This window comes from Heloderma suspectum, chromosome 10, assembly GCF_057233095.1.
Source record: "Heloderma suspectum isolate Gila_16-S chromosome 10, 16-S_ref, whole genome shotgun sequence".
NCBI classification, from domain to species: Eukaryota; Metazoa; Chordata; class Lepidosauria; order Squamata; family Helodermatidae; genus Heloderma; species Heloderma suspectum.
Window position 1 is genome coordinate 3,774,663 of NC_139467.1, and position 26,132 is coordinate 3,800,794.

The 26,132-nt window shown below is 46.2% G+C and overlaps 1 protein-coding gene across 1 annotated transcript in view; it reads left to right on the forward strand.

The window, feature by feature from the left end:
* Positions 1–26,132, forward strand: part of SAMD4B (sterile alpha motif domain containing 4B) — a 35,931-nt gene that overhangs the window by 6,814 nt on the left and 2,985 nt on the right. The window contains exons 2-12 of the mRNA XM_084814671.1: positions 290–735; positions 4,823–5,305; positions 6,622–6,864; positions 8,255–8,364; positions 9,383–9,469; positions 12,714–13,020; positions 22,419–22,504; positions 22,600–22,718; positions 24,274–24,472; positions 24,876–24,999; positions 25,376–25,459. Of these exons, the coding sequence (XP_084670797.1) occupies positions 540–735; positions 4,823–5,305; positions 6,622–6,864; positions 8,255–8,364; positions 9,383–9,469; positions 12,714–13,020; positions 22,419–22,504; positions 22,600–22,718; positions 24,274–24,472; positions 24,876–24,999; positions 25,376–25,459 (2,038 nt within the window). The 5' untranslated portion in view covers positions 290–539. The remainder of the gene's footprint in view (positions 1–289; positions 736–4,822; positions 5,306–6,621; positions 6,865–8,254; positions 8,365–9,382; positions 9,470–12,713; positions 13,021–22,418; positions 22,505–22,599; positions 22,719–24,273; positions 24,473–24,875; positions 25,000–25,375; positions 25,460–26,132) is intronic.

Sequence of the window (26,132 nt, forward strand, 5' to 3'; positions counted from 1 at the left end):
TTGAGTTATTTAAAGATTCCTGTGCTGCTGTTCAATATAAATATTCTCAGACTAGCTTACACAATAAAAACACATTTACAAATGTGGATGGTGAGTTTCTGGGCTTAGGTTCTCCCTTGTTACTGCTTTTTAAGTACCGATAGATGTAAGACTTCTAAAGCAGCAGATTTCTCTGGCTGATTTTTTATCTGCTTCTGGTGTTCCATGTTCCCAGCATAATTCTGTGGGGTGTAAACTAATAAGAAGGGATATTAGGGGCCTCATACTTGGCTCTCTTTCTCTCTTACAGGGAGATCTGAGGCTGCCTAATAAAGAGGAGGAATCCCAAAGAACCCACAGAGAGTCTGAACTTTACAACAGCAAAACCTCCCTTTCCATGCCATCCTGCTTCTCTGGTAACGGGAAAATTGGTGTTTTGGTTTGTGCCCTTGTACTGAACCCCAAGACTTGAAGTTGAAACCATGTGAGGGGTTCCCCCCCAATGCTTCCCTTGACCCCATTGTGGGTGAGTTGCTGCTAAGCCCAAGGTGCAAGCCACCATGATGTTCCGGGACCAGGTGGGCATCCTCGCCGGCTGGTTCAAAGGCTGGAATGAATGTGAGCAGACAGTGGCCCTGCTGTCCCTCCTCAAGCGTATCTCTCGCACCCAAGCCCGCTTTCTGCAGCTGTGCCTGGAGCACTCGCTGGCAGACTGCTCCGAGATCCACCTTCTGGAGTCCGAGGCCAACAGTGCAGGTAAATCAGCTTTTCACTTCCTGGAACTTGTGCCTAACTTCCTTGTAGCCTGGGAAACTGGATTCAGACAACCTGTTCGCATGGCGATAATTGCAGGGGGTGCATTCATAATTCCATTCACCATGGCAAGTTTTCTTTCACTCTCGGTGACAAGTTGGCGATAACTGCAGGGGGTACATTCATAATTCCATTCACCATGGCAAGTTTTCTGTCACTCTCGGTGACAAGTCAGAAGAGGAGCCCCAGCCTTTCCCTTCAGCTTGGAGCTGTGGAGGCAGTGGCAGTGGGGATCATTGCTGCAATTGTACTGTGCTTTGGAGCGCAGCACAGCCACAAGGAAGATTCCTGATGCCCTGCTCCAAGCTAGAGGGGAAGGCTGGGGGTTTCTATTCTGTCACTGGGCTGTCAAGGCACTCCGAGCACTTTGGCAATCCTGCTCCCTTTCTCTTCTTCCAGTTTGGAACTAGCATGGAGGTGAGAATTGTCCGTCTGCCTCCCTAGCTCAAAACCAGAAGCTGTGGAGGCATGGCATAAGGGGAGCGGCAGGGTCCAGGCAACCACCATTTTTTGCTTAACTACCAAGACTAGCCAAAAATAATGTACCCTGAAGGTTCTTTCCTTCACTGATGTGCTAATTGCCTGTGATAAATGAACTTCTGGATAGATAGTGTTGGCCCTACTGGAAACGTCCTCTGGATATATATATGGTCACGGAAGAATAATATACAAGTATAAAATAATTGTTGCCTATGGTGGAAACCTGTTTGTGAACTCTGCCATCTCATTCCTGTGGATTTTTAGGACTCCAAGGAGATCGTTTCAGTTTTGTCCACTAGACTGTAGACCATTGCATAAAAGCTATGAAGAGCCCTACAGGATCAGATCAGAAGTTTGTCTAGTCCAGCATTCTGTTCATAACAGTGACAATGACATGTCTATAAGCAGAGCATGAAGGCAGTCGCACACACACCCCATTTGTCCCCCAGAAATTAGCATTCAGAGGTATACATTTCTGCCTCTGAACGTGGAGGCTCCATTGAACTGTCTTGCCTAACAGCTGTTGATAGAAATCCATGACTTCATGTAATCCTTTAAAAAATCCTTCCAAGCTAATGGCCATCTCGTAGCAGTGATTTACATAAATTAATTGTGCACTGTGTAAAAGTACTTCAGTCTGGTCTTAACCTACCACCAGTCACTCTTTCGGGTGACTGTTGAGTTCTGGTATTCCCGGAGGAGAGCATTCTTTGTTTACTCCTTCCACCCCATTCATAATTACAGAAACCTCTATGCTACATCTCCCTCACACAACTTCAGGATTTGCCATGAAGTGCATATATTTTGGCAGCGACTAATCTCAGCTTTGTGAGCAGGCCTGTCTGATACACGTGTTCGCAGACATACAGTTATCCACGTGCACTCTTTACATTTTTAGGTGCATACTTAAATATGGTGTTTAAAAAAGCATTCCTTAGTCTGTTCCTAACTAAAGGAAAAGTATATCTACTGTAACAAATCCATGATAACTTTCAGATTAAGAATGTGTAATGCATACACTTTGGGGGTGACTACCCTGTGGCATCTGCCTCTTCAACAAGCAGCTAATAAGGGCCAAGTGTTCTCACATGTTCAGTTGGATCTTTCTAATCTCAGTACCATTCAGTGTTAGCCTCCATTCCCCAAGCAGATCCTCTCTTAAGCTGTCACCCCCACCCTCAGAGCTTATAGATCCAAGCCTGTCCCTTTTATCCGATGCTGCATGGGAGAAGCAACCACTACAGCTCTCTAATAACAACAACAACAACAATAATTAGGGAAAGGGGATAAATATATTTGAATCAGTTGTACATTTTCAGAAGCAGGTGTCATAAAGCTAGGACAGCGTTATGGAGTTCTAAACACACTGAAGTAGCTTCTTGTTCTGACCTTAAAGGCCCTGTGTTTGTCACTGAGCACCCTCTCCATATGTTCAACTGGTTTGTTTATCGAGGAAGGAGCAATGTCGATATAGTTTTAGTTATTATATACAATTTTAAATCTCATCTTTCTATGCAATGCAAGTTCAAGTTCGCTTTCAGCAACTTCAAAAATAATGTAACAACAATATCCAAATGAAAGAAGAAATGATAAAACAGTAAAAACAACAGCCGTTGTAAGAGCAATAAATCATTAAAGGCTGAAACTAAAAAAGGCCAGCCAAAATGAAAAGTGGGCAATGAGGAGCCAGGTTAGGGCTGTGCGGGGATCCCCTGACTCTCTCCAGAGGCCGTTTCAGACTTTCCGAATTGGCCCCAATCCACCTTGGGCCAATCCGGACCTGGACCAACCTGCTTCAGCCTCTGGATTAGAAGCAAGATCCAGACAGCCGAAGTGCCCCCACCCAACTGCGCGAGCCCCGCCACTGCACCCACCCCCTGCCCAGCTGTGTGAGCCCCCTGCTCCTTATCTGAACCTGTGGGAAGTGCCTGCAGCTGCTACCATCTTGGAAGGAGTCACCGTTTTCTTTTAAAATTGCAATTCTTCTTCCAGTAAGTAAATGGTGCATAGCTTGCAGCCATAAAGAGGCCATCTGCACAATATTACAGGCGTAAATGGCCCATTTACGCCTGTAATGCTGCATGGATGGCCCTTTTACAGCTGCAATCCATGCGCCATTTACTTACTGGAAGAAGAGTTGCAATTTTAAAAGAAAATGGTGACTCCTTCCAAGATGGTGACAGCTGTGGGCGCTCCCGATGGGTCTAGGTAAGGAGCAAGGGGCTGGGTGGGTGGTGACCCAAAGCACTTCGAGCAGTTCCCAATCTGCTCCAGAACCAGAACAATTCATCCAGAATACCTCAATCCTCTTTGGGATTGGGGCTGAAGCCCTAGTCCAGACACACCTCTCTAGGGAAGTTATTCCATGGCCTGGGCAGCACAATTGAAAAGGCCCTTTCTCATGTTCCCCAAACATAATTCCTTTATGTTGCTCTACCCCAAGATGTAGTAATGGCCACTAATTTGGGTGACCTTAAAAGGGGATTAGACAAATTCATGGAGGAGAAGGCTTTTCATCATGATATATTACCTTCAGTATCAGGCAGAATGCCTCTTACTACCAGTTTCTGCGGGACACGAGTGGGATGGTGCTCTTACACTCATGTCCTGCTGTGGGCTTCCCACAAGCATCAGGTTGGCCACTGTGTGAACAGAATGCTGGACGAGCTGGACCCTTGGTCTGATCCAGCAGGGCTCTTCTCACGTTCTTATGAACCACCACTGCACCCACCTCCCCACCCATCACCATTGCCTTGGGAAACTGCTGTCAGTACATATGAATATGGATGTGCAGCATATTCATACAGCCCAGTCTCTTAATCTGGATAGTGGACCTTGTCCGTGTGTATTGTCTGGCCTAATCCAGTGGGTTTTGAAAGTGCGAGGATTGCATTCTTCTCTCGGAATGTGTCTTCAGGGGGCCAGGACCCAAAGTGCCAACTTGTATCAACTGGAATGGTGGTGGGAGGATCACTGGGGGAATGCGTATCATATTTTTCAAAATGGCTCTTCTGACCTGGCCCAACCTGGTTCAGGTGCAGAGTAAGCACAGCAAGCTTTCTTGCATCAAGGAATGGTGAAAGTTCTGAGAACCTTGGCTGCCCAGTCCTCTCCCCCGTCCCAGTCCGTATACTTCTCAGTATTTAGATTGTAAACTCCTCAGGGCACAGACCTATCTGTCTTGTTGCTGATGTTACTCTATGAAATACCATGTATAGTAAAAACAACAACGTGTCTCTGGCACCTTAAAGACTGACTAATTTATTGGGGAAATAATAAATAAATTGGTAAATTTTTAAGGTGCCAGGAGACTCTCTGTTGTTTTTGCCGCAACAAGTGAACACAGTTTCCCCTCTGGGAATTGTTATCATCTATAGTACTGGTGCCATGTAAATACCACCTGAGCTAAGCTGTTATGTATGGGTATCCTGGATCCTGCTTCAGTGCATAGAGGCTTGCACGGGAGCACCTGGAAGTGGCTCCTGGACCCCCACTGGTATTAGGTGCCTCTTGTAACTCACTTCTTTCTCCCCTCTCCTTCCCCTGGCAGCTGTCATCAGTCAGTGGCATCAAGAGCCGAAGGACAAAGTGATCTCCCTGCTCCTAGCCCACCTGCCCCTTCTCCAGCCTGGCAATGCAGATGCCAAGTCGGAGTACATGAAGCTCTTGCAGAAGGTGCTGGCTTATTCCATCGAGAGCAATCTCTTCATAGAGGAGAGCAGGCAGCTCCTCTCCTATGCCCTCATCCACCCAGCAACTACGCTGGACGACCGTAACTCCCTGGCCCTTTGGCTCAACCACCTCGAGGAACGCCTCTCCAGCGGCTACTCCAGCCAAGGCAGAGGGCGACCTGATACAGCCTACCACTCGCGCCAAGGCTCGGATGAGTGGCAAGGTCCAGTGGACACGGGCCTGGGAGATCTGGGACATGGCTGGCAGGAGAAGCCGCCACGGGAAAACGGACACATGTCCTTCCACTCCTCTGGCTCGGTGCCGTCAGCCATCAACAGTATCGGGAGCAATGCAAACACAGGTGTGGAAAGCAGGGCTGTTGAGCAGGGATTGCAAAATGGGGCTCATCTTGATAAAGTATTCCTCTGTATTTCACTTTGGGGAAGAATCCACAACACCTTTTTTCCACAAGTTCCCACAAAAGCCAAGGGTACAATCCAGCAGAAAGTTCTCCTGCGCAAATCAAACTAGATTTAATGGAAGCAGGGCACAATCATTTCTTGGGGAGGAGAGCATCCTGGTGGATTGAGCCCCGGTATTTTTTCCAAGCTTTGCTTCCTTGTGAGAATGAAGTTCTTCCTCTGCATCTCTTCCCACAGACTTCCACAGTTGCATGCATTATGAGCTATGTTGCCTTGGATGTTTGTCTCATGATATAGTGGTAGCCTTGGTGCTTCTTGAAGGAGAAGCTCAGAGGAAATCCTCCTGGAAAAGGGAATGAGCAATCTTCCTTCCCTGGAAGGATTATATAGTAAACTAGACTTTCTGAGATGCATCTGATGGAAGTTGAGATGCTGGCAAAGTTTGCTGGGCTCAGGCTTGGAAATGAAGTTAGAGGGTTCAGCAACAGCCTCCAAATAATTCTTTAGCTCAGATTAAAATCCAGGCCAGAAAAGACTTTCTGGGTTACAGAGGTAGGCTCTTAACCACAGCAGCACTTTATTCAGGAGCATCCTTTCAGAGCAGCCTCTTGGGTAAAGCAGCAGAGAAATGTCTCCATTGCTTTGAAGGGCTGTTCCTGGGAAGAGTTAAAGATAATTCTAGTTTGGAAATTAACCCAAATATTGTCCAGTTTGCGGGGGGGGGGGGGGGATTAGCTGAGCTATCTGACCTGAGCTTAACAAATTTTTCCCATCTTTGGGTGGAAGTTGCCTGTGAAATCTCAAGCTGTTGTCTTTCCTTATCCTTGCATTGGAGCTAGGAAAGCATTTACATTAATAGGCTCTGGACTCAATTTGGGGGAGTCATTGTCACATTTTTAGGCAGCAGTCCTGCTTAGTGCGGCATCTTGGTATTGACTTTTCTTGATGCCTAAACAACCAGTGAAGCTGGGATTGTTCCAGACCTGCCTAGAGAGGTTTTCAGTGTATTCCTGCCCAAACGTCCTGCCAGTTGGTTTCACTGGATGGATCCACATTCTGTGTTATTTTTAGTGAGTTGTTCATAACTTCAGAATGTGTAATTCATTCCTTTATCCCCAAATCTCTGCTTCCGATTAGAAATCCCCAAGTCCTTAAGCTTTCCTTCATAGAGGGGATGGTCCACCCCACTGACGATTTCATGGCACGTGTCTTGAACTATCCTTGGCAGGTCCTAATTGTGTCTCTCCGGTTGCAGCGCTTCCCTGCCAAATCCACCCCAGCCCATTGAAGCGCTCCATGTCCCTCATCCCCACCAGCCAGCAGGTTCCCAGTGAGTGGCTAAGTGTGGAAGAGATGGGTGCCCGGCCAGCCTTCATCTCCAGCGGAGAGCATGCACCCCTCTCACCCCAGAGCAGCGTGGCCTCTTCGGGCAGTGAGCAGACAGAGGAGCAGTCTGGCAGTCGCAACTCCTTCCAGGAGGATGGCAGCGGCATGAAAGGTACCTCAGGTGTTGAGCAAAGGTGGTTAGAAACAGTAGCTCTTCTGGTGGACTGGAGCTGCTTCCCAGATAACAGAGTGGTCTGGGTAATGGATGCTAATTCCCCAGTTGCATGAGACCTAGTTCTGCCTGGCTCACAGAATTCTAATAATGGGATTTGAAGGCTCTGCAAAAGGAGCCATCAAATTATGTGCAGCTGTATCTTGACTTAGTTTGGGTTTCTCACATTTCTTAAAATTGCACCTCACTTCGTTGTACCTGTCTGGCACACACTCTTCTCGTGCTTTATTGGGTATAGGTATCTTTCTGTCTGTATCTTCATATTATAGATGGATATACACACACAGCCCTCTTGCCAGTTTTGCCCCAGCATGAGACAAGGCTTGTAGCAGAGACAGGATGGTTCACCTAGAGGTCATTAACATGCCCTCAGCCTTGACTATTTTCATGGGCTTGTTACCTGTAAGGCATGCAAAACTAGGTGTCCTTATTTGTTTGAAAGATATCTCTGTTATAGCCTTATAACAATTTCCATGGGGGTACCCGTGTTAGTCTGCTACAGTAAAAGCAGCAAAGGCTCTTGTGGCACCTTAAAGACTAACAAAGCATCTGATGAAGTGGGCAGCGTTCATGAAAGTTTGTGCCAGATAAATTTGTTAGTCTTTAAGATGCCAGAAGACTCTTGATTGTTTCTGATAGCCTTGGTCCAGTGAACCTGAGCCACAACTGGAAAAACTTTCCATTCCAAGGTCCTTCAGTGTCTGGAAATTTTTCTGGCCCGCAGTTTTGGCAACTCTGCCTCCCCAGGTTATGAGCCCCTTTTTACACGGCTAGATTGGACAGTTTTCCTAGTTTACTCTGGGCAACCTAACCTGCCATCAAGCTTCAAATTCTGCTCTGTGGACTCCCAGGACTAGGTAGGAGTCCTGCCTTGCCTCTGCTGTTCTAGCTCAAACTAGAAATGTTGGAGATTCAACCTGATTCTGCTACTTAGGGATGCTGCTTCCACCTGCTGAGGCTCCAAACAGGGTGTTCTGAAGAGGGAAAGACTGCATGGTGGGTGATGTAAAATACGAGAATGGGATTTGTGGAGATATGCAATGTCCCTTGTAGCCCTTTGGCATGCAAACTCCCACAAGCCTAGCCTGCACCTTGCAAGTTTTGTTCTCGTTCATTCATTCATTCTCTCTCTCTCTCTCTCTCTCTCTCAGATCAGCTTCAGATATACTAAATAAAATGTCCTACCTGACATGAACTTTAACTCCCTTGTGCGTGTGTTTAAGTACTTAGTGTAATAACTTCTTCTGGGCAAGCAGCTGGCTTAGCTCTCTCTTGGCAATCAGCTCACCCACAAGGCTGTCCTAAAAGGTGTCTTGACCCCTCTCCACAGATGTTCCCTCATGGCTGAAGAGCCTTCGCCTCCACAAATATGCAGCCCTCTTCTCCCAAATGACTTATGAAGAGATGATGACCCTCACAGAGCAGCATCTGGAATCACAGGTACACGGCACTTAAAACAGAGTCCTCCATATGCAGCTGGAGAGGAGGGAGGCTTGAGTTTAAGCTGCTGCCTTTTGTAGGCAGGACTCTAGTATTGGGAGGGGCGGTGGAGTAGAGATGGGCGAACCCTCTGGTCTGGAATGGTCTGCCGCAGGGAAATCCGGGCTGCTTGATGCTCACCAGATTTCCCTGGAGCATCCTCCGGATTTTGCAGGGTGGTTTTCCAGGTTTAAAAAAGGCAAATATGCTAATAGCGTCTGCCATTCGCATTTCATGGGAAAATTCCAGCCGTAATTTGCGTATTTTATGCCATATGCAGCTGTAAAGCGCTTACGTGGCCGTAAAGCACTTTATGGCAGCAATTTACGTAGGAGGAAGTACTTTACGGCCACAAAGGGCATAAAAGTAGGCATTTTATGGCCACAAATGGCATAAAATACGCAGATTGTGGCTGTAATTTTCCCAAGAGATGCTAATGGCAGCTTCCATTAGCTTATCTTTCCTTTTATGAAGCTGGAGAGCCACCCCTTGCGAAATCCGAAGGATACGCAGGTAAGGGGGGCTGGTCCACTGCGGACTCTGCAGGTTGGATTTTTGGGCATCTGGCCTCCTTGGAGTTCACAGCCGATTTCTCCAGCATCCCTATGGTGGTTAGTGTGTAAGATATATGTTGTACTCCCTGATAAAGCCTCATACCAGGGACACTTCTGGTTTCTGAAAAGCTTGCAGACAATATCCATGCATCTTAAGATCTTTCCTTATAACCTTGAGGACTAGAAACTTCCTGCCCCTCACAAAAAAAGGAAAGCTGAGAGGCTTGTGCTTTTGTGCAATATACATGTTTGTACATGTTTTGAACTTCTGTGGCTGTTTTGTATCAGAGTGGGGCATACTTGCATACCATGCATTCTTGGAGGGGGGCTCTCTGCATATGCAAACTCCTCCCCTCCTCTGAAGGCTGAGAAGTAGATTCACCCGTTGGTGTATTGTTCACCTCTTTCCAATCTTCCCTGAACAGAACGTAACCAAAGGAGCAAGGCACAAAATTGCCTTAAGTATCCAGAAGCTGCGGGAAAGGCAAAGTGTCCTGAAGTCTCTGGAGAAGGTAAGGTTCAGCAGCTTAGGCAGGAGCTTTGATACTAAGAGCCAAAACTGGAGTTCTAGAGAACTTCTAAAAGTTTATTTTAACTATATGAAACAAACAAGAATGTAACAATTTTCACATAAAAATCAACAAACAATATCAATATGAAAATAATTTATATGACAGCCAATTTTTTTAATGCACATTTTCAGCCAGATTTACACAATTTCAGTATGGAATAGATGGCTCCCAGTCCTGTATAATATATTGCTTGAATTAATTCTACTGTCTGTCAGTTTGTACAGTAATACAAGGTTCCATCGAGTCTATATTTTTGGCAGTTGCTCTTGAGTCCGATGCTTAGCTAGGTTCTAGAGATCTTGATAAACAAAAATATTCTTCTGAAATCACTAACCCACCCTGCAAGATCTCCAGTTGAGATTGTTCATGTATTACTGTGGCTTGGGGAATTGTAAAAAAATAAAAATGTTCATGCCAGATCAGAGCTGTGCCTCCACAGGAGTGTGCCAGATGATCTAAGCAGTGATGTGGGTTCTGGAAAATTTTGAACTTTCCAGAAAGTTTTCCAAAGCAAATTAGGGTTATTTGCATAGGAAAATTTTCAGTTTGTATCGGAAAATGTTCTGATGCGCTAGGGTGGTGGTGGGCAACTTGTGGCTCTCCAGGTGTTTTGGCCTACAACTCCCATCATCCATCACCATTGACTGTGCTGGCTAGAGCTGATGGGGCCTGTAGGCCAAAACATATGGAGGGCCACAAGTTGCCCATGCCTGCCCTAGAGAGATCTAATCCAGCATTTTTTAATTTTATTTATTTACAATATTTATATACCGCTCAACATCAAAGATTTTGGAGCAGTGAAAAACAAGTTAAAAGAATAAAACCCCATAATTAAAACAGTTAAAACATTCTAAAAGAACAGATTCTGAACTTAATAAACTGCAGCTGGTCACTCAGGGAAGGCCTCTCGAAATAGCAATGTCTTCAGGAGGTGCCGATAACAACCCAATGTTAGCATTTGCCTGACCTCCAAAGACAGGGAATTCCACAGGAAGGGGGCCACCATTCCACCACTGCAGGTTCTTTTCCTGGTGGACTCCAACTGGGCCATAGGTCTGTGTGGAACCACCAGGAGCAAGCCCTCTGATGACCTCAGTGACTGGGCAGGTTGGTAAAGAAGAAGGTGCTCTCTCAGGTATCCTGGTCCCAAGTTGTTGAGGGCTCTGTTCACTGGCCCAGTAGCGAATAGGCAGCCAGTGCAGTTCCCTCAGCAAAGGAGTTCCATGCTGAAAAGGGGCAGCTCCTGACAACAGTCGGGCTGCTGCATTCTGCACCAGCTCCAGCTTCTAGACCAGCCTCAAGGGCAGCCCCACATAGAATGTGTTGCAGTAATCCAGGCTTGAGGTTACTAATGCCTGTACCACTGTGGCCAAGCTATCCCTGTCCAGGGGAGGCCATAGTTGGTGAACCAGCAGAAACTGGTAAAAGGTCCTCTAAGCTGCTGTAGCCACTTGGGCTTCCAGCGATAGTGATGGATCTAGGGGACCTCATCTTTCAGAGCGAGTGCAATCCCATCCAGATTGTTATACTTGTATTTATTAAACAACAAAGCTTTAAAAAAGTATCCCATGTTAATTTTCTGTAAATTTTTTACCTCAATATACTATAAGTCTTTGACCTGAAATATTTGAGGGGAGGAAATTAAAGCGCACGTAATGAAATATTACTGTTACATTATGTAGAAATTTTTACTGGAATATTTGTAAAAATGTAAAGATGATAGCATGTTTTTCTCTTATATTGTTTAAATTTAAGAGAAAAAGGTGCTGGAAACTGTTGACACACAAATTTTAGCAATCCAAATTATTGCATGCAGTGCTAACAACCATTCATCTATTTCAACAGAGTTCAACTCTCCTCCACTGAAGTTGTCAGGGCACCTTCAGTTGCACTGGCAGTATTTATTAGTTCCATTTCACTCTGAGACATTTATTTATTTCAGTGACATATATGTATTCTCTCACATACTTGCTAGGGATAATGACCTGAAAAATACTAATTACAACTTTGAAAGTGCCAAGCTTCCCTAATACTGCATTTGCAATCGGCATACATTCATTTTTACTAACAAACTTCTGAAATGGAAATTTTTCTGCAGAAAAATAAAGCCGTGAAAAAATAATTGTTTTGGAAAATTTTCCGCCCCACGTCACTGGCTCTAAGGCAGGGGTGCAGAACATGTAGCACTCCAGATGTTGTTGGACTGCAGTTCCCATCATCCCTTACCATTGTCTGTGGAGGCAAGGGCTGATGAGACTTGAAGTCTAACAACATTTGGAGGGTCATATGTTCCCCACCCCTGCTCTAAGGCAAGGCACAAGCAGGGAGCAAGAGGTGATGGCCTACCTCAGGTGATTGTGTGTTAGAAGTATTTTGTCTTTGAATGGAGGTATGGCTCATGATCTCAAACGAAGTATTTTATTCATTTCGTCCTGTTGAAATAATTTACGAAGGTGTTGATTGCTACAACTTGAAGAATTTCATGCTGCAGGACAGTATGTGGTACCTCAAGTACCTCTGTATAGTGCATACATTGTTTTTTGTGAGGTGGTGAGGCAGGGCTTCTGGCAGAACGATCTTGCCTTGTGGCAGAACATAAGAGCCCTGCTAGTTTGGATCAGAGGCCTAACTAGTCCAGCATCTGTTCCCCACAGTGGCCAACCAGATGCCTATGGGAAGCCCACAAGCAGAATAAGAAAGGAATAGACCTTTTCTGTTGTTGCTGCTAGCAACTGGTATGCAGGTGCATGCTGCCTCTGATCCTGCAGGTAGTATACAGCCATCATGGCTAGTTGCCATTGATATCCTTATTCTCCACAAAGTTATCTGATCCCGCTTTTTAAAGCCACCTAAGTTGGAGGCCACCACCATACCTTGTTGTAGTTTGGGTTTGGACTTGTTCTGATCTCTTCCAGTTCTGTGAATATATACCATTTATTTTATTTGTTGAATTTTGTATCTTGTATTTCCATTGGCCTGCTTGTTGTGGCAAATAATCACCATTGCAGCCAGTGTAAGAATTATGACATGGAAAATGGTTCTTGATGAAACAGAGGAGCAGCTGAGCTGGAAGGAAGAATTCCAGGCACACGCTCCAAAGCCCTGCGCTACCAAATTGCACCCCTCTTCAAATCTGCTCTCTCCATTCTCTGTCTTCTCTTTCGTCCTCTCCCACTTTTGGCAGGACATCCTGGAAGGCGGGAACTTGTGGAATGCTCTCCAGGAACTGCAGCAGATCATCATCACACCCATCAAAGCCTTCCACACCCTACAGGCCACGGCAGCATCCAAGGAGGGCCAGCAGCTGGCAGCTGAGCAGCGCGGAGCTCCCAAGCTGGGCCTGGAGAAAAGCAGCAACAGTACTGAGGACAAGGAGCCAACTGTGGACACCTTCCCACCCCCAAGCGGCTCACCATGTGATGGGGAGTCAGGGGCAGCACCTATTGCTGAAGGGGACATCGCAGGGCAGTTCACCCGGGTGATGGGCAAAGGTGAGGACTCTGGGTTGGCATTAGGCCTAAGGCAATATTAGGCCTAAGGCAATATTAGGCCTAATTATTGTGCATTGTTATTATCTGATGATCAGCCCCTCTCAATATGGCCCCTTTTTATCTCTTATGGTAATAGTAACCAAGAGAGGGGATCAAATAAGCCATAGCTCTGTTTGCTTGTTTGTTTGTTTGTTTGTTTTTTACTAGGACTTTTTATTTTGCCTTATTTCTAAAAGGCTACCATTCTATCTGCATTTATTAAATAGTTTTAGTACTATAATAGTTATACTTCATAAGATCTAAGAAGAAGTAAACTTTTCAGTACTGGGAAGTAGAGTTTTATTCATAATGATCCTGGCTTATTACCCTAGTTAACTGATATTAAACCAGAGTTCCCCATTTTAGATCATTTCTATGCCACTTAAAAACAACAACCTGAAAGTAGTTTACAAGGTATAATCCTGGCAAGATACAATAAAGCCAGTCATTAGACTGATAAAACAATAAAATCCCATTAAATTAACCAGGGATAGCTGACAATGCTAGCGGTCAAAGAAACGCCTAGAGAAACAAATGTGTCTTCAGTTGTCAGCAGAAACACTCTACACTAGGATGCCACCTGATCTCAGTGGGGAGATTATTCTACATGGTAGGCACCACAATTGAGAAGGCCCTCCTCCCCACCATGGCCAAATGAACATCAGTAGACCATGATGTGGTCTATTGACAGCAAAGAATAAAAGGAACCTGGTGGTCGGAGTCTACTACTGGCCACCCAATCAAGGAGAAGACGAGGATGAAACTTTTGAAAAGCAAATAGCCAGTGTTTTAAGGAAGCATGATGTAGTAGTAATGGGGGACTTCAATTTCCCCGAAATTTGTTGGGAGACAAATACTGCGAAACATGGCCCCTCCAGGAAATTCCTGACTTGTGTGGCGGATAACTTCCTCCTACAGAAAGTAGAGGAAGGAACTGGAGGATCGGCTATCCTTGACTTGATCCTAACACAGAGATGACTTAGTGGATAAAGTAGCAGTTACAGGAACTCTAGGGGAAAGCGACCATGTTGTACTTGAGTTCTTGGTTCTAAGGCAGGGGTCCCCAACCCCCGGGCCGCAGACCAGTACCGGTCCATGGCCTATTGGGGACCAGGCCGCAGTAGGGGTGTGGGAACCCCCCCTTACCTTGGGTCCTTGCGGGGGGGAGGCGATCTGTCCCTCCCCCCCTGCCCTGGAATCCTCGCCGGCCCTGGCCGGCTCCACTCTGTGGCGAGTCTGCAGAGCTGCCAGCCGGCTCCGTCCCTGGTCTTTGCAGTAATAGCCTGTTACTGCAAAGAACAGGGACGTAAATGGCGTCCGCAATGCGGATGCCATTTGCGTCCCAGCAGCCGGAAGTCCTCCCCCGGGCGGAGCCGGCCAGCAGCTCCGCGGCGAATCCAGGGCTGATGAGGATTGGGGGGGGGGTCGCCCCTCCCTGCAGACCCAAGGTAACGGGGGTTCCCACAACCCTAGTGCAGCCCAGTCCCATCCCCCCCCCCCCCGAATCCATGGAAAAATTGCCTTCCACGGACCGGTCCCTGGTCCCAAAAAGGTTGGGGACTGCTGTTCTAAGGGAAGCAAAAGCCAAGTGTAGTCAAACGCATACCCTGGATTTTAGGAAAGCTGATTTTAATAAACTCAGAACAATTATCAGTAAGGTCCCATGGCAAGCGACTCTAATGAGAAAAGGAGTCCAAGATGGGTGGGAGCTTTTAAAAAAGGAAATTCTCAAGGCACAATTACAAACAATTCCAACAAGAAGAAAAGGTGGAAGACAACAGAAGAAGCCAATGTGGCTTCACAAAAAGTTTAGAGATGACCTGAAAACAAAACAGGACACCTATAGGAAGTGGAAAGAAGGCCAAGCAACAAAGGAAGAGTACAGGCAGGTAGCACAGAATTGCAGGGGTGGCGTCAGGAAGGCTAAAGCTGAGAACAAGCTGAGGTTACTGAGGGATGCTAAAAACAACAAAAAGGCTTTCTTCAGCTACGTGCATAGTAAAAGACAGGAAAGAAATGGTGGTTCAGCTATTAAATAAGGATGGCAAAATGATATCAGATGACAAAGAAAAGGCAGAGATTCTCAATTCCTACTTTGGCTCAGTCTTCTCCCAAAAGAGGGTCTATGAGCCCCCTGGCAAAGGCAAAGTACAGGCTGAAGGGGCAGGATTGCTGCTTGACATAGATAGGCATATGGTCAAGGAACGCCTAATTACTTTGAATGAGTTCAAATCTCCAGGGCCAGATGAACTGCATCCTAGAGGAATAAAGGAAGTGGCAGAAGAACTCTCAGAACCGCTGTCTATTCTCTTTGAGAAATCATGGAGGACGGGAGAAGTGCGAGGTGACTGGAGGAGAGCTAATATTGTCCCTATCTTCAAAAAGGGTAAAAAGGAAGAACCTGGGAACTACAGACCAGTCAATCTGCCATCAATCCCTGGGAAAATTCTGGAGCAGATTCTAAAGCAATCCATCTGGAAGCACCTTGAAAACAAGGCAGTGATTACTCGAAGCCGACATGGATTTGTCAAGAACAAATCCTGCCAGACGAATCTGATCTCATTTTTTGATCAAGTAGGTTGATTGGTTATATGAAGACCTACAATACCTTCTAGAACTAACACCAAAAAAAGATGTCCTTTTCATCATAGGGGATTGGAATGCTAAAGTAGGAAGTCAAGAAATAACCAGGATAACAGGCAAGCATGGCCTTGGTATACAAAATGAAGCAGGACAAAGGCTAATAGAGTTTTGCCAAGAGAACACGCTGATCAGAGCAAACACTCTTTTCCAACAGCACAAGAGGTGACTCTACACATGGACATCACCAGATGGTCAATATCGAAATCAGATTGACTATGTCCTTTGCAGCCAAAGATGGAGAAGCTCTATACAGTCAGTAAAAACAAGACCTGGAGCTGACTGTGGCTCAGATCATGAGCTTCTTATTACAGAATTTTGGCTTAAATTGAAGAACGTAGGGAAAACCACTAAACCATTCAGGTACGACCTAAATCATATCCCTTATGAATATACAGTGGAGGTGACGAATAGATTTAAGGGATTAGAGCTGATAGACAGAGTGCCTGAGGAACTATGGACGGAGGTCCGTAACATTGTTCAGGAGGCAGCAACTCACTCCATCCCAAAGAAAAAGAAATGCAAGAGAGCAAAGTGGCTGTCTGATGAGTCTTTACAAGTAGCTGAGGAAAGAAGGGAAGCGAAAAGCAAGGGAGAAAGGGGAAGATATATCCAACTGAATGCAGATTTCCAGAGAATAGCAAGGAGAGACAAGAAGGCCTTCTTAAATGAACAATGCAAAGAAATGGAGGAAAACAACAGAATGGGAAAGACTAGAGATCTCTTCAAGAAAATCGGAGATCTCAAGCGAACGTTTTGTGCAAAGATGGGCATGATAAAGGACAAAGAAGGCAAGGACCTAACAGAAGCAGATGAGATTAAGAGGTGGAAAGAATACACAGAAGAACTATACAGGAAAGATCTTAATATCCCTGATAGCCATGATAGTGCGGTCACTGAATTTGATCCGGACATCCTCGAGAGTGAAGTCAAGTAGGAAGCATTACTAACAACAAAGCTAGCGGAGATGACAGTATTCCAGCTGAGCTATTTAAAATACTAAAAGATGATGCTGTTAAAGTGCTGCACTCAATATGCCAACAAATGTAGAACACTCAACAGTGGCCACAAGAGTGGAAAAGGTCAGTTTACATTCCAATCCCAAAGAAGGTCAATGCCAAAGAGTGTTCAAACTACCGTACAATTGCACTCATTTCACATGCCAGCAAGGTGATGCTCAAAATCCTACAAGCTAGGCTTCAGCAGTTTGTGAACTGGGAACTACCGGAAGTACAAGCTGGGTTTCAAAGAGGCAGAGGAATTAGAGATCAGATAGCCAACATTCGCTGGATCATGGAGAAAGCAAGAGAATTCCAGAAAGACGTCTATTTCTGCTTCATTGACTATGCTAAAGCCTTTGATTGTGTGGATCACAACAAACTCTGGCAAATTCTTAAAGAGATGGGAGTACCAGACCATTTTACCTGTCTCCTGAGAAACCTGTATGAAGGTCAAGAAGCAACAGTAAGAACCAGACATGGAACAACCAGTTGGTTCAAAATTGGGAAAGGAGTACGACAAGGCTGCATATTGTCGCCCCGCTTATTTAACTTATATGCAGAGTACATGAGAAACGCCAGGTTGGATGAATCACAGTTCGGAATTAAGATTGCCGGGAGAATTATCAACAATGCAGACGATACCACCCTAATGGCAGAAAGCGAAGAGGATCTAAAGAGCCTCTTGTTGAGGGTGAAAGTGGAGAGTGCAAAAGCTGGTTTGAAACTCAACATTAATAAGATCATGGCATCTGGCCCCATCACTTCCTGGCATATAGAAGGGGAAGAAATGGAAGCAGTGACAGATTTTACCTTCTTGGGCTCCAAGATCACCGCAGACGGTGACTGTAGCCATGAAATTAAGACGCTTGCTCCTTGGGAGGAAAGCTATGGCAAACCTAAACAGCATAGTAAGAAGCGGAGACATCACCTTGCTGTCAAAGGTCCATATAATCAAAGCTATGGTTTTCCCAGTAGTAACATATGGCTGTGAGAGCTGGACTATAAGGAAGGCTGAGCGCTGAAGAATTGATGCTTTCGAACTGTGGTGCTGGAGAAGACTCTTACGAGTCCCCTGGACTGCAAGGAGGTCAAATCAGTCCATCCTAAAGGAAATCAACCCTGAGCGCTCATTGGAAGGACAGATACTGAAGCTGAAGCTCAAATACTTTGGCCACCTAATGCAAAGAGAAAACTCCCTGGAAAAGACCCTGATGCTGAGAAAGATCGAAGGCAAAAGGAGAAGGGGATGGCAGAGGATGAGATGGCTAGATAGCATCACCAATGCAATGAATATGAACTTGAGCACACACCAGGAGAGAGCGCAGGACAGGAAGGCCTGGCGTGCTATGGTCCATGGGGTCACGAAGAGTCGGACACAACTTAACGACTGAACAACAACAACAACCTCCCTTGTGGACCATGGGAATGCTGTAGACATAATATACTTTGACTTCAGCAAAACTTTAGACAAAGTGCCCCATGATATCCTGATAAGCAAACTAGCTCAATGTGGGCTAGATGAAACAACGATCCGGTGGATCCACAGTTGGCTACAGAATCGGACTCAAAGAGTGCTTATCAATGGGACCTTCTCAAACTGGGGAGAGGTAACGAGTGGGGTACCACAGGGCTCAGTCCTGGGCCCAATGCTCTTCAACATTTTTATTAATGACTTGGAGGAGCAGGTGCAGGGAATATTTATCAAATCTGAAGATCACACAAAATTGGGCGGGATAGCTAAGACTTTGGAAGACAGAAACAAAATTCAAAGTGATCTTGATAGACTGGAGCGCTGGGCTGAAAACAACAGAATGACATTTCATAGGGATAAATGCCAAGTTCTGCACCTAGGAAAAAGAAACCAAATGCACAGTTACAAGATGGGGGATATGTGGCTCAGCAACACTACAAGCAAGAAGGATCTTGGAATTGTCGTTCACAAGCTGACTATGAACCAACAGTGTGATGTGGCTGCAAAAAAGGCAAATGCTCTTTTGGGCTGCATTAAAAGAATCATAGCTTCCAAATCCCAGGAAGTACTAGTTCCCCTCTACTCAGCACTGGTTAGGCCTCATCTGGAGTACCGTGTCCAGTTCTGGGCACCACACTTTAAGAAGGATGCAGACAAACTGGGGAGGGTTCAGAGGAGGGCAACAAAGATGATCAGGGGACTGGAAACAAAGCCCTATGAAGAGAGACTGAAAGAACTGGGCATGTTTAGCCTTGAGAAGAGAAGACTGAGGGGAGATATGATAGTGCTCTTCAGGTACTTGAAAGGTTGTCACAGACAGGAAGGCCAGCATCTCTTCTCGATCATCCCAGAGTGCAGGACATGGAATCATGGGCTCAAGTTACAGGAAGCCAGATTCCGGCTGAACATCAGGAAAAACTTCCTGACTGTTAGAGCAATACGACAATGGAACCAATGACTTAGGGAGGTGGTGCGCTCTCCCACACTGGAGGCCTTCAAGACGAGGCTGGACAGCCGTCAGGGATGCTCTGACTTGGATTCCTGCATTGAGCAGGGGGTTGGACTTGATGGCCTTGTAGGCCCCTTCCAACCCTACTATTCTATGATTCTATGTGGTAACCAAGGCCTCCCGCTCAGAATGTAGAGACCAGGATGGCCTATATGGGAGAAGGTGATCCTTGAGATAACCTGGTCCTGAGCTGCTAGGGCCTTATAAACCAGCAGCAACACCTTGAACATGGCTCAGCAACTAATGGGCTGCCAGTGCAGACCTTTCAGCACAGGAGTCAGATGTGCGTGGTAAGAAGCTCCACTGAGCAGTCTAGCCACCACACGCTTCACTAGCTGCAGCTTCCAAACCAGTCTCAAAGGCAGCCCCACATAAAGTGCATTATAGCAATCCCATCTTGAGATTATAAATGCATGGATAACTGGTCAGACAATCCAGAAGATGGATACATTCCAGGATCTTGGTGCCAAACTAGTGCCCATGGGAAGAGGTGCCGAAGGAGTGCAATGCCCTGGCACTTGTTCTGATCTTCATAAACCAGAATATTTGAAGCTGGGAATGTGTGTCCAAACAGGGCCATAATGTGCAGGGGGGAAATCCTCAGTCAAAGAGGACTATCAATTTGGAGGAGATGGGTGGAGGGGGCAGCAGAAAAGTTTAGTGGCTAGACTGCTAGATCTGTCTGTAGTAGATACGGGTTCAAATCCCAATTCTGCCATAGTATTGGATGACTTTGGGTTAGCCATAACTGAACTCATGTTTGGGTTTGTGTGTGAAAAGCCAATATGCTGATCTCGTCAATCTCGGAAGCTACACAGGGTCAGCCCTGGTTAGTACTTGGATGGGAAACAGCCTGGGAATCAGGCTTCCTGCACTGAGCAGGGGGTTGGACTCAATGGTCTTGTAGGCCCCTTCCAACCCTACGACTCTGTGATTCTATCCTTAATTTATTTGAAGCCTTTTAACCCTGCTCTTAGCCAAAAAGGTTCCCAGAACAGCTTACAAAGATCACTAATAAGACAGGCCCTGCCCTCAGGCCTATAGTATAAAAGAGCCTTTCCAAGCCTGCCCTCCAGATGTGTTGGACTGCAACTCCCATCATTCCCAGCTGGCACGGAGAAGGCTGGTCTAGAAGGCATGGCAGGCAAGGAAAAAGCAATGGGGAGGAAGGAAGAGGAGAAGAGCAAACTCAGGCACTAGTTCTTAGTTACGAAGTTTTTAGAATGAGCAGCTGGAATAGAAATCGTTCAAGGAGAGGAAGAGCCAGCATTGCTGGTCTGTTAGCAGAGCCAGCAGAGTGCTCCTGCTTCCCTTCACTCCCTCACCTCAGCCAGGAGAAATGGCTGCTGCCAGGTGACAATTGATGGAGGGAGGAGCCTGATAGAGCTGGCTTCTCTGCAGAGCTGATGGTGGGCCTGCTTGCAGGCTCAGGATAATTAGAGAAGAAAGGAGAAACAAGTTGTTGCATATTCAGGGGTGAAAAGAGAGCTATGCAATATGGCCCATCAAGGCCGCCCAGAACCTTCAGCAAAATCTGCTCGTGTGCTTTCTGGCTTTATTTTAATTTACCACCACTACCACCACCCCAAAAAAACCTGCACCCAAGGAGACTAGAAACTTGTGACAATATTTTTTTAAAAGCTGAGACTTTTTCCTGTTTTGGAGGCAGTTTACCACTTTGTAGCACAGTCCAGCCCTGCAGATAAATCCACTGCATATACCTGTGGGCCTGAAATAAGTAAAGGAGTGATACAGCACCTGCTTTGCATGTAAGAGGTCCCAGGTTCAGTCCCCGGCAGCATGCCCAGGTAGGGCTGGGAAAGAAAGAGGCCTGCCTGGAACCCTGGAGAAGTGCTGCCAGTCAGTGCAGACAACACGGAGCTAGATGGACCAGTGGTCGGACTCAGCATAAGGCAACTTCCACTGTTCCCGATTGTCTTTTTTTGTAAGGCTTCAGTCACCTGGAGACAATTGCGACTCAACACAGGTGACCAGATTAGTGGCTATTTGCAAGCCTGGTAAGAGCACACATAGTTTCTAGAACTCCTCCAGTCACAGGGAGTATAGGAAACTGCCTTATATGAGGTCAGACTATTTCCCATGCAGTCCAGTGTTATTTACTCTAGCTGGCAGTGGCTCACCACGGTCTCAGACCATGGGTCATTCACATCTCCCGCTACATGAGATCCTTCTAACTGGAGTTGCCAGGAATTGAATCTGGGGACTTCTGTATGCAAAGCAGGTGCTCTGCCATTCAGCTGTCATCTTTCCCCAAATATACAGGGTGTTTTAAAATGATGGACCCAGTTTCAAAGCAGTATATTTCACGATGGCAACATGTTACAATTACACCAAAAGTTACGAACGGTTTAATGAGTTATCAAGTTTTACTGACCATTTTGTAAGTGCTCTATGTGCCCTCCACCTGCTGTACGGACAATATCAAGACAATAGTTAAATTTGCGGGCTACACTGAAACTCTCTTGAATTCTTCTCACATTTTCCTCTGAAGTGCATGGTTGCCCTGTGCTCTTCCCCTTACATAAACAGCCTGTTTCCTCAAATTGTCGGTACCAACGACGAATGCTCTTTGGCATTGGGGGATCAATGCCAAAACGCCGTTGAAACGCACACTGCACCGCAATTACGGATTCAGTCTTGCTGAACTGCAGAACGCAAAATGCCTTGTATTGCGGGGTCGCCATCTTGCGAATGACTGAGGCTAGGGGCTGTTTGTGCACTGAGAGAGGCATCTAGCGGTAATAATTTGAAACTCTATGCCCCACCCTTTCAAGTGGTAAAGGTTTCATTCATGGGTGGTTCGTGGTTGCAGAGATATAGCGATTTCAAATCAGGTCCATCTTTTTGAAACACCCTGTGCTGCCTATGCTGTGTAAGCTGCCAGTGGAAGCAGGGCCCAGCTGCCTTATTCTTTTCACCATGCGAGCAGCTGTGACTGGGTAGAGAGGAACCCCCCCCCCCCTTTCAGCAGGATGGTCTGGAAGGTAAGAACTTGTGGAATACTGTTTAGTTCTTTCTCCTCTTGATGTAGGAATAAGCCACTCTCCTAAGGAATGCCATGCTCTTAAACACTTTTAAGGGCTCTGATTTCTTGCATTTTCTCACATACCTTGAGCACAATTACATAACCATCCAAAATTGTAAGAACCTCTTGTTATATGCAGTAAAATTGACTGACACGTAACCACTCCCACCGTTGCTCTTATTTTCCGTGCAGTCTGTACGCAGTTGCTGGTATCCCGACCGGATGAGGAGAACATTACTAGTTACCTCCAACTTATAGAGAAGTGCCTGATGCATGAGGTAAGTGTGAGCTTTAAACTTAGCAGAAAGTTGACACTGGGAATGCTGATACTTCCCCATACCAACACGGTTGTCCTCCTGTACCATTTCTCCAGGCATTCACAGAGACGCAGAAGAAGCGGCTCTTGTCTTGGAAGCAGCAGGTGCTGAAGTTGCTCCGGACGTTTCCAAGAAAGGCCATGCTGGACATGCAAGGCTACCGGCCACAGAAAGGGTAAGGCTCTGAGAAAAACAAGTTTACAGGGTTAGGGATAAGCAGTAGGTATAGAACTGTGGGGAGGGCAAGCAGCCTCGTGTGTCCACTGTAGTGAATGGTGCCGGTCAAAGTTAGGGCTGCAAACTTTTATTGGTGGATTGGTGTGACCTAGAAGGTTGGTCAGTCTGTGGATTAAAACAGTTGGTGTTAAACAGGCGTTTGGATAATTAAGGAGAGAGAGCATAGCTCAGTGGCAGAGGGCAAGCAGAAGGTCTAAGGATGAATCCCTGGCATCTCCAGTCTAAAGGATCTCTGGGACCCTGGAGAGTTGCTACCAGTCAGAACAAAAAGTGCTAGGCTAAATGGACCCGTGGTCTGACTCGGTATGAAGCAGCTGTCATATGTGTTCAATTCTAGTTTTATGAGATTTTTATTTTCTAACTGTTCCTTGCATGGATCCTTGGGAAGGGGCAAGGAAGAAATGGCCCTAGATATGTAATATAAAGCATGCAATTCATCTGGGAAGTCGTTAGTCTGGAACAGGCAGCTCTACTGCTCCAGAGAAACACCTTTGCTTGAGCCTAGGGAAATGAGGAGTTTGGCAAAAGAGCTCTGTAGGTTTCAGTGTTGAACAGCTGTTAACGTACTAACTAACATTATGACAAGAGAAGAGTACATTTTGATGGCATTTCCAGTCGCACGCGTGAGTGTGCCTGCCATTAATAATGATAGTTAAAGAATACTTGCAGATAAGAATAGAATTGGAGTGCTGTCAGAGTCACTGGTTAAATTCATGAAACCTATGAGGACTGGAGTATTATTGCCTGCTAAATTAATTCAATGAAATAGTATAAATGGCTTTTGATTTGCTTAAAAATGAGTGGCAATTTTTTTTGTTAAATTAGTCCTTTCATACTTAAGGGAGCCATAGCTTCAGTCAGGATCCTATGAATGCATCGCTTCTATTGTGATGTTGCAATATGTAAATGTAAACTATCTGGCTTTTTACAGATTTGATTAGTTCTTTAAAAAAGCCATTGACTGGATGACACAGCCCTATTCCAAGCTGAAGAGATTTTGTGTGGGCTTGCTTATTGTTTCCTAGTGGTGGCCTGCTCAGCTGACTTTGCTCATCCTTTTGGAGGGGGCTTGGGTCTGGCTGGCTGACTAGGGGGGAAAGCCTTTGCGAGGGAAGAAGACCCCAAGCTTCTCTTTTTATGTCTTGAGGGTCTCAGGTTGAGTGCCCACATGATGGTGGCATCCCCCCATCAAGACATCAGTATGCTCCACACCTTGTGAAACATAGTGACAACAATGTGGTTCCTGTAAAGTCAGGGAGCAGGCCAGCCAGGAGTGGAAGATATCTCAGGTTAGGCACATGTTCTTTCTCCAAGCCAAGAGTTTATTGAACTGCTCAGAGTACCTTTGGCTGCTTTATATTAAGGTCTGAATGGCCAATCTGTGGTGTGGATTTAGGTGGCAAGATTCCTGTTGCATAATACTACCAATATTTCACAAGTTATGGCTACGAATGGGACTCATTCTTCCCTTCCCCCACCCTGATGTTTTCTAGATGGGCCTTTGGTTCCAATTCTCTACCCATAGCTGGATCTGTGGGGGTGGGGGTGGCACGCAGAGGACAGCGGCAGTTCCAGATGCCCCCCCGTGCTATCCCCCCGAGCCGCCTAGGGATCCTGAGTACTGCGGGGATTGGTGGAGTCTCCCCTCGGCACGCTCTTGCCAGTCCAAACCTGGGGAGCCAAGGACGGCAGGTAAGAAGGAGCATGATGGGAACACTGTCTGGATGCATCTTAAAGGCATTGTGCACCAAATCTTGAAGTTTCCCCTGTGAATTCGACAATGATCCAGTACAGGTATGAAGATTCAGCTAAGTTGGTGCACACCTGGTAGTCTGTTAAAGAGCCTGACATGTTCTCCAAGCTCTCTTGCGTCCCTCATTGGCACTAAATTTTGATTCTCCTCTTGGAGTAGATTAATTTCGTGTCGAGTTGTCTTGTCTGTCCCAGATGGCAATTTTCCATCCCATACTGAGTGGCGCAAGTCTCTGTCTTAGCTCTGTAGTGTTTTCTCACTTAGAAAATTTGTGGGGGCTCAGAAGGAGGTTTTTGCTTCTCAGATGGCCTCCTGTTTAAATCAGTTTCTCTTTTACCCAAGAATCTGTGGTTTGCCAATCCTGGGGGCAGCAACAGCATGCCTGGCCAGAGCCGCAGTTCAGTCCAGCGGACCCATTCGCTACCCGTCCACACATCCCCTCAGGCCATCCTTATGTTCCCACAGGGTGAGTATGCTGACTTCTTCACATAATCGTGTGTGTGTGTGTGTGTGTGTGTGTGTGTGTTGAGGGAGAAAAGAGGGAGCATTTGGTGGCCTATCTTGGGCTAATAGATGGCAGTCCTTGTCATCTGATCCTCTTCTTTCACCTCGGAGCAACCCCCACCAGCCTCTTCTCCTCCCCTCGCCATTCTGAGATTGAGGTGGGGCCTTACAGAGCACACACGTTTTGGACACATTGGCTACAGCATCTCCTTGGGACACTCAAGCATCAGAGAGGAGTCCTATACTCTTGCCTGATTTCTTCCCTGGTGAAGCAAAGATCTGGAACAGAATGGGCGAAGAGCACACATGGTTTTTCATCTGACCTTTCTCCACCCCAGATTGCCAGCTCCCTGGAACAGATCTGGAGATCAATCCCACGCTGGAGTCCTTGTGCCTCAGCATGACAGAGCATGCGCTGGGCGGTGAGAAACTTTCTCTGGAACCTTACTTGGCAGCGGGAAGAGTCTGGCTTTCCAAAGGAAGGCCCAATATGGGTTTATTCTGTTTAAAACACTTACTTTCTGCCTTTTGTTGTATGGTCCAAGGTGGATAACACAGGTATTTTAAAGTAAAGTAACAACCAGCCAACAAACTAAAAGAGAATCAAAAGAATAACAAGGCAGCAGGGTTGGCAGAGGGAAGGCCCACATCTGTCCTCGCAAATTTTCCCCCTCCATGATGCCAGGAGGAGGGAAGCTGACTGGGGCAAGGCTTAAAATCTCCTTTGAGCTGCTCCAAGAGCACTGGTGAGGTAGGGGAGAGCGGACACCCCCCTGCCCGTCTCTGTGCTAAATGCATCACTCAAGTCTTTCCGTTTGAAGGCTTGGCACCTCTGTTAGTAGAAAGAATATTTATTCTATTTCTTACATGTATATTTCACCCTTCCTCCAAGGAGCTCAAGATGGCATAGATGTGTGTGTGTGTGTCCCGTTTTTTCCCTCACAACTGTCCTGTGAGGTAGGTTAGGCTGAGAGATAATAACTGGTCCAGGGTCACGCAGTCAACTTCATGGCTGAGTGAGGATTTGAACCTGAGTCTCTCCAATCATAGTCCAACACTCTAACCACCAGCAGGAAGGACCTCAAAAGCAGGGCT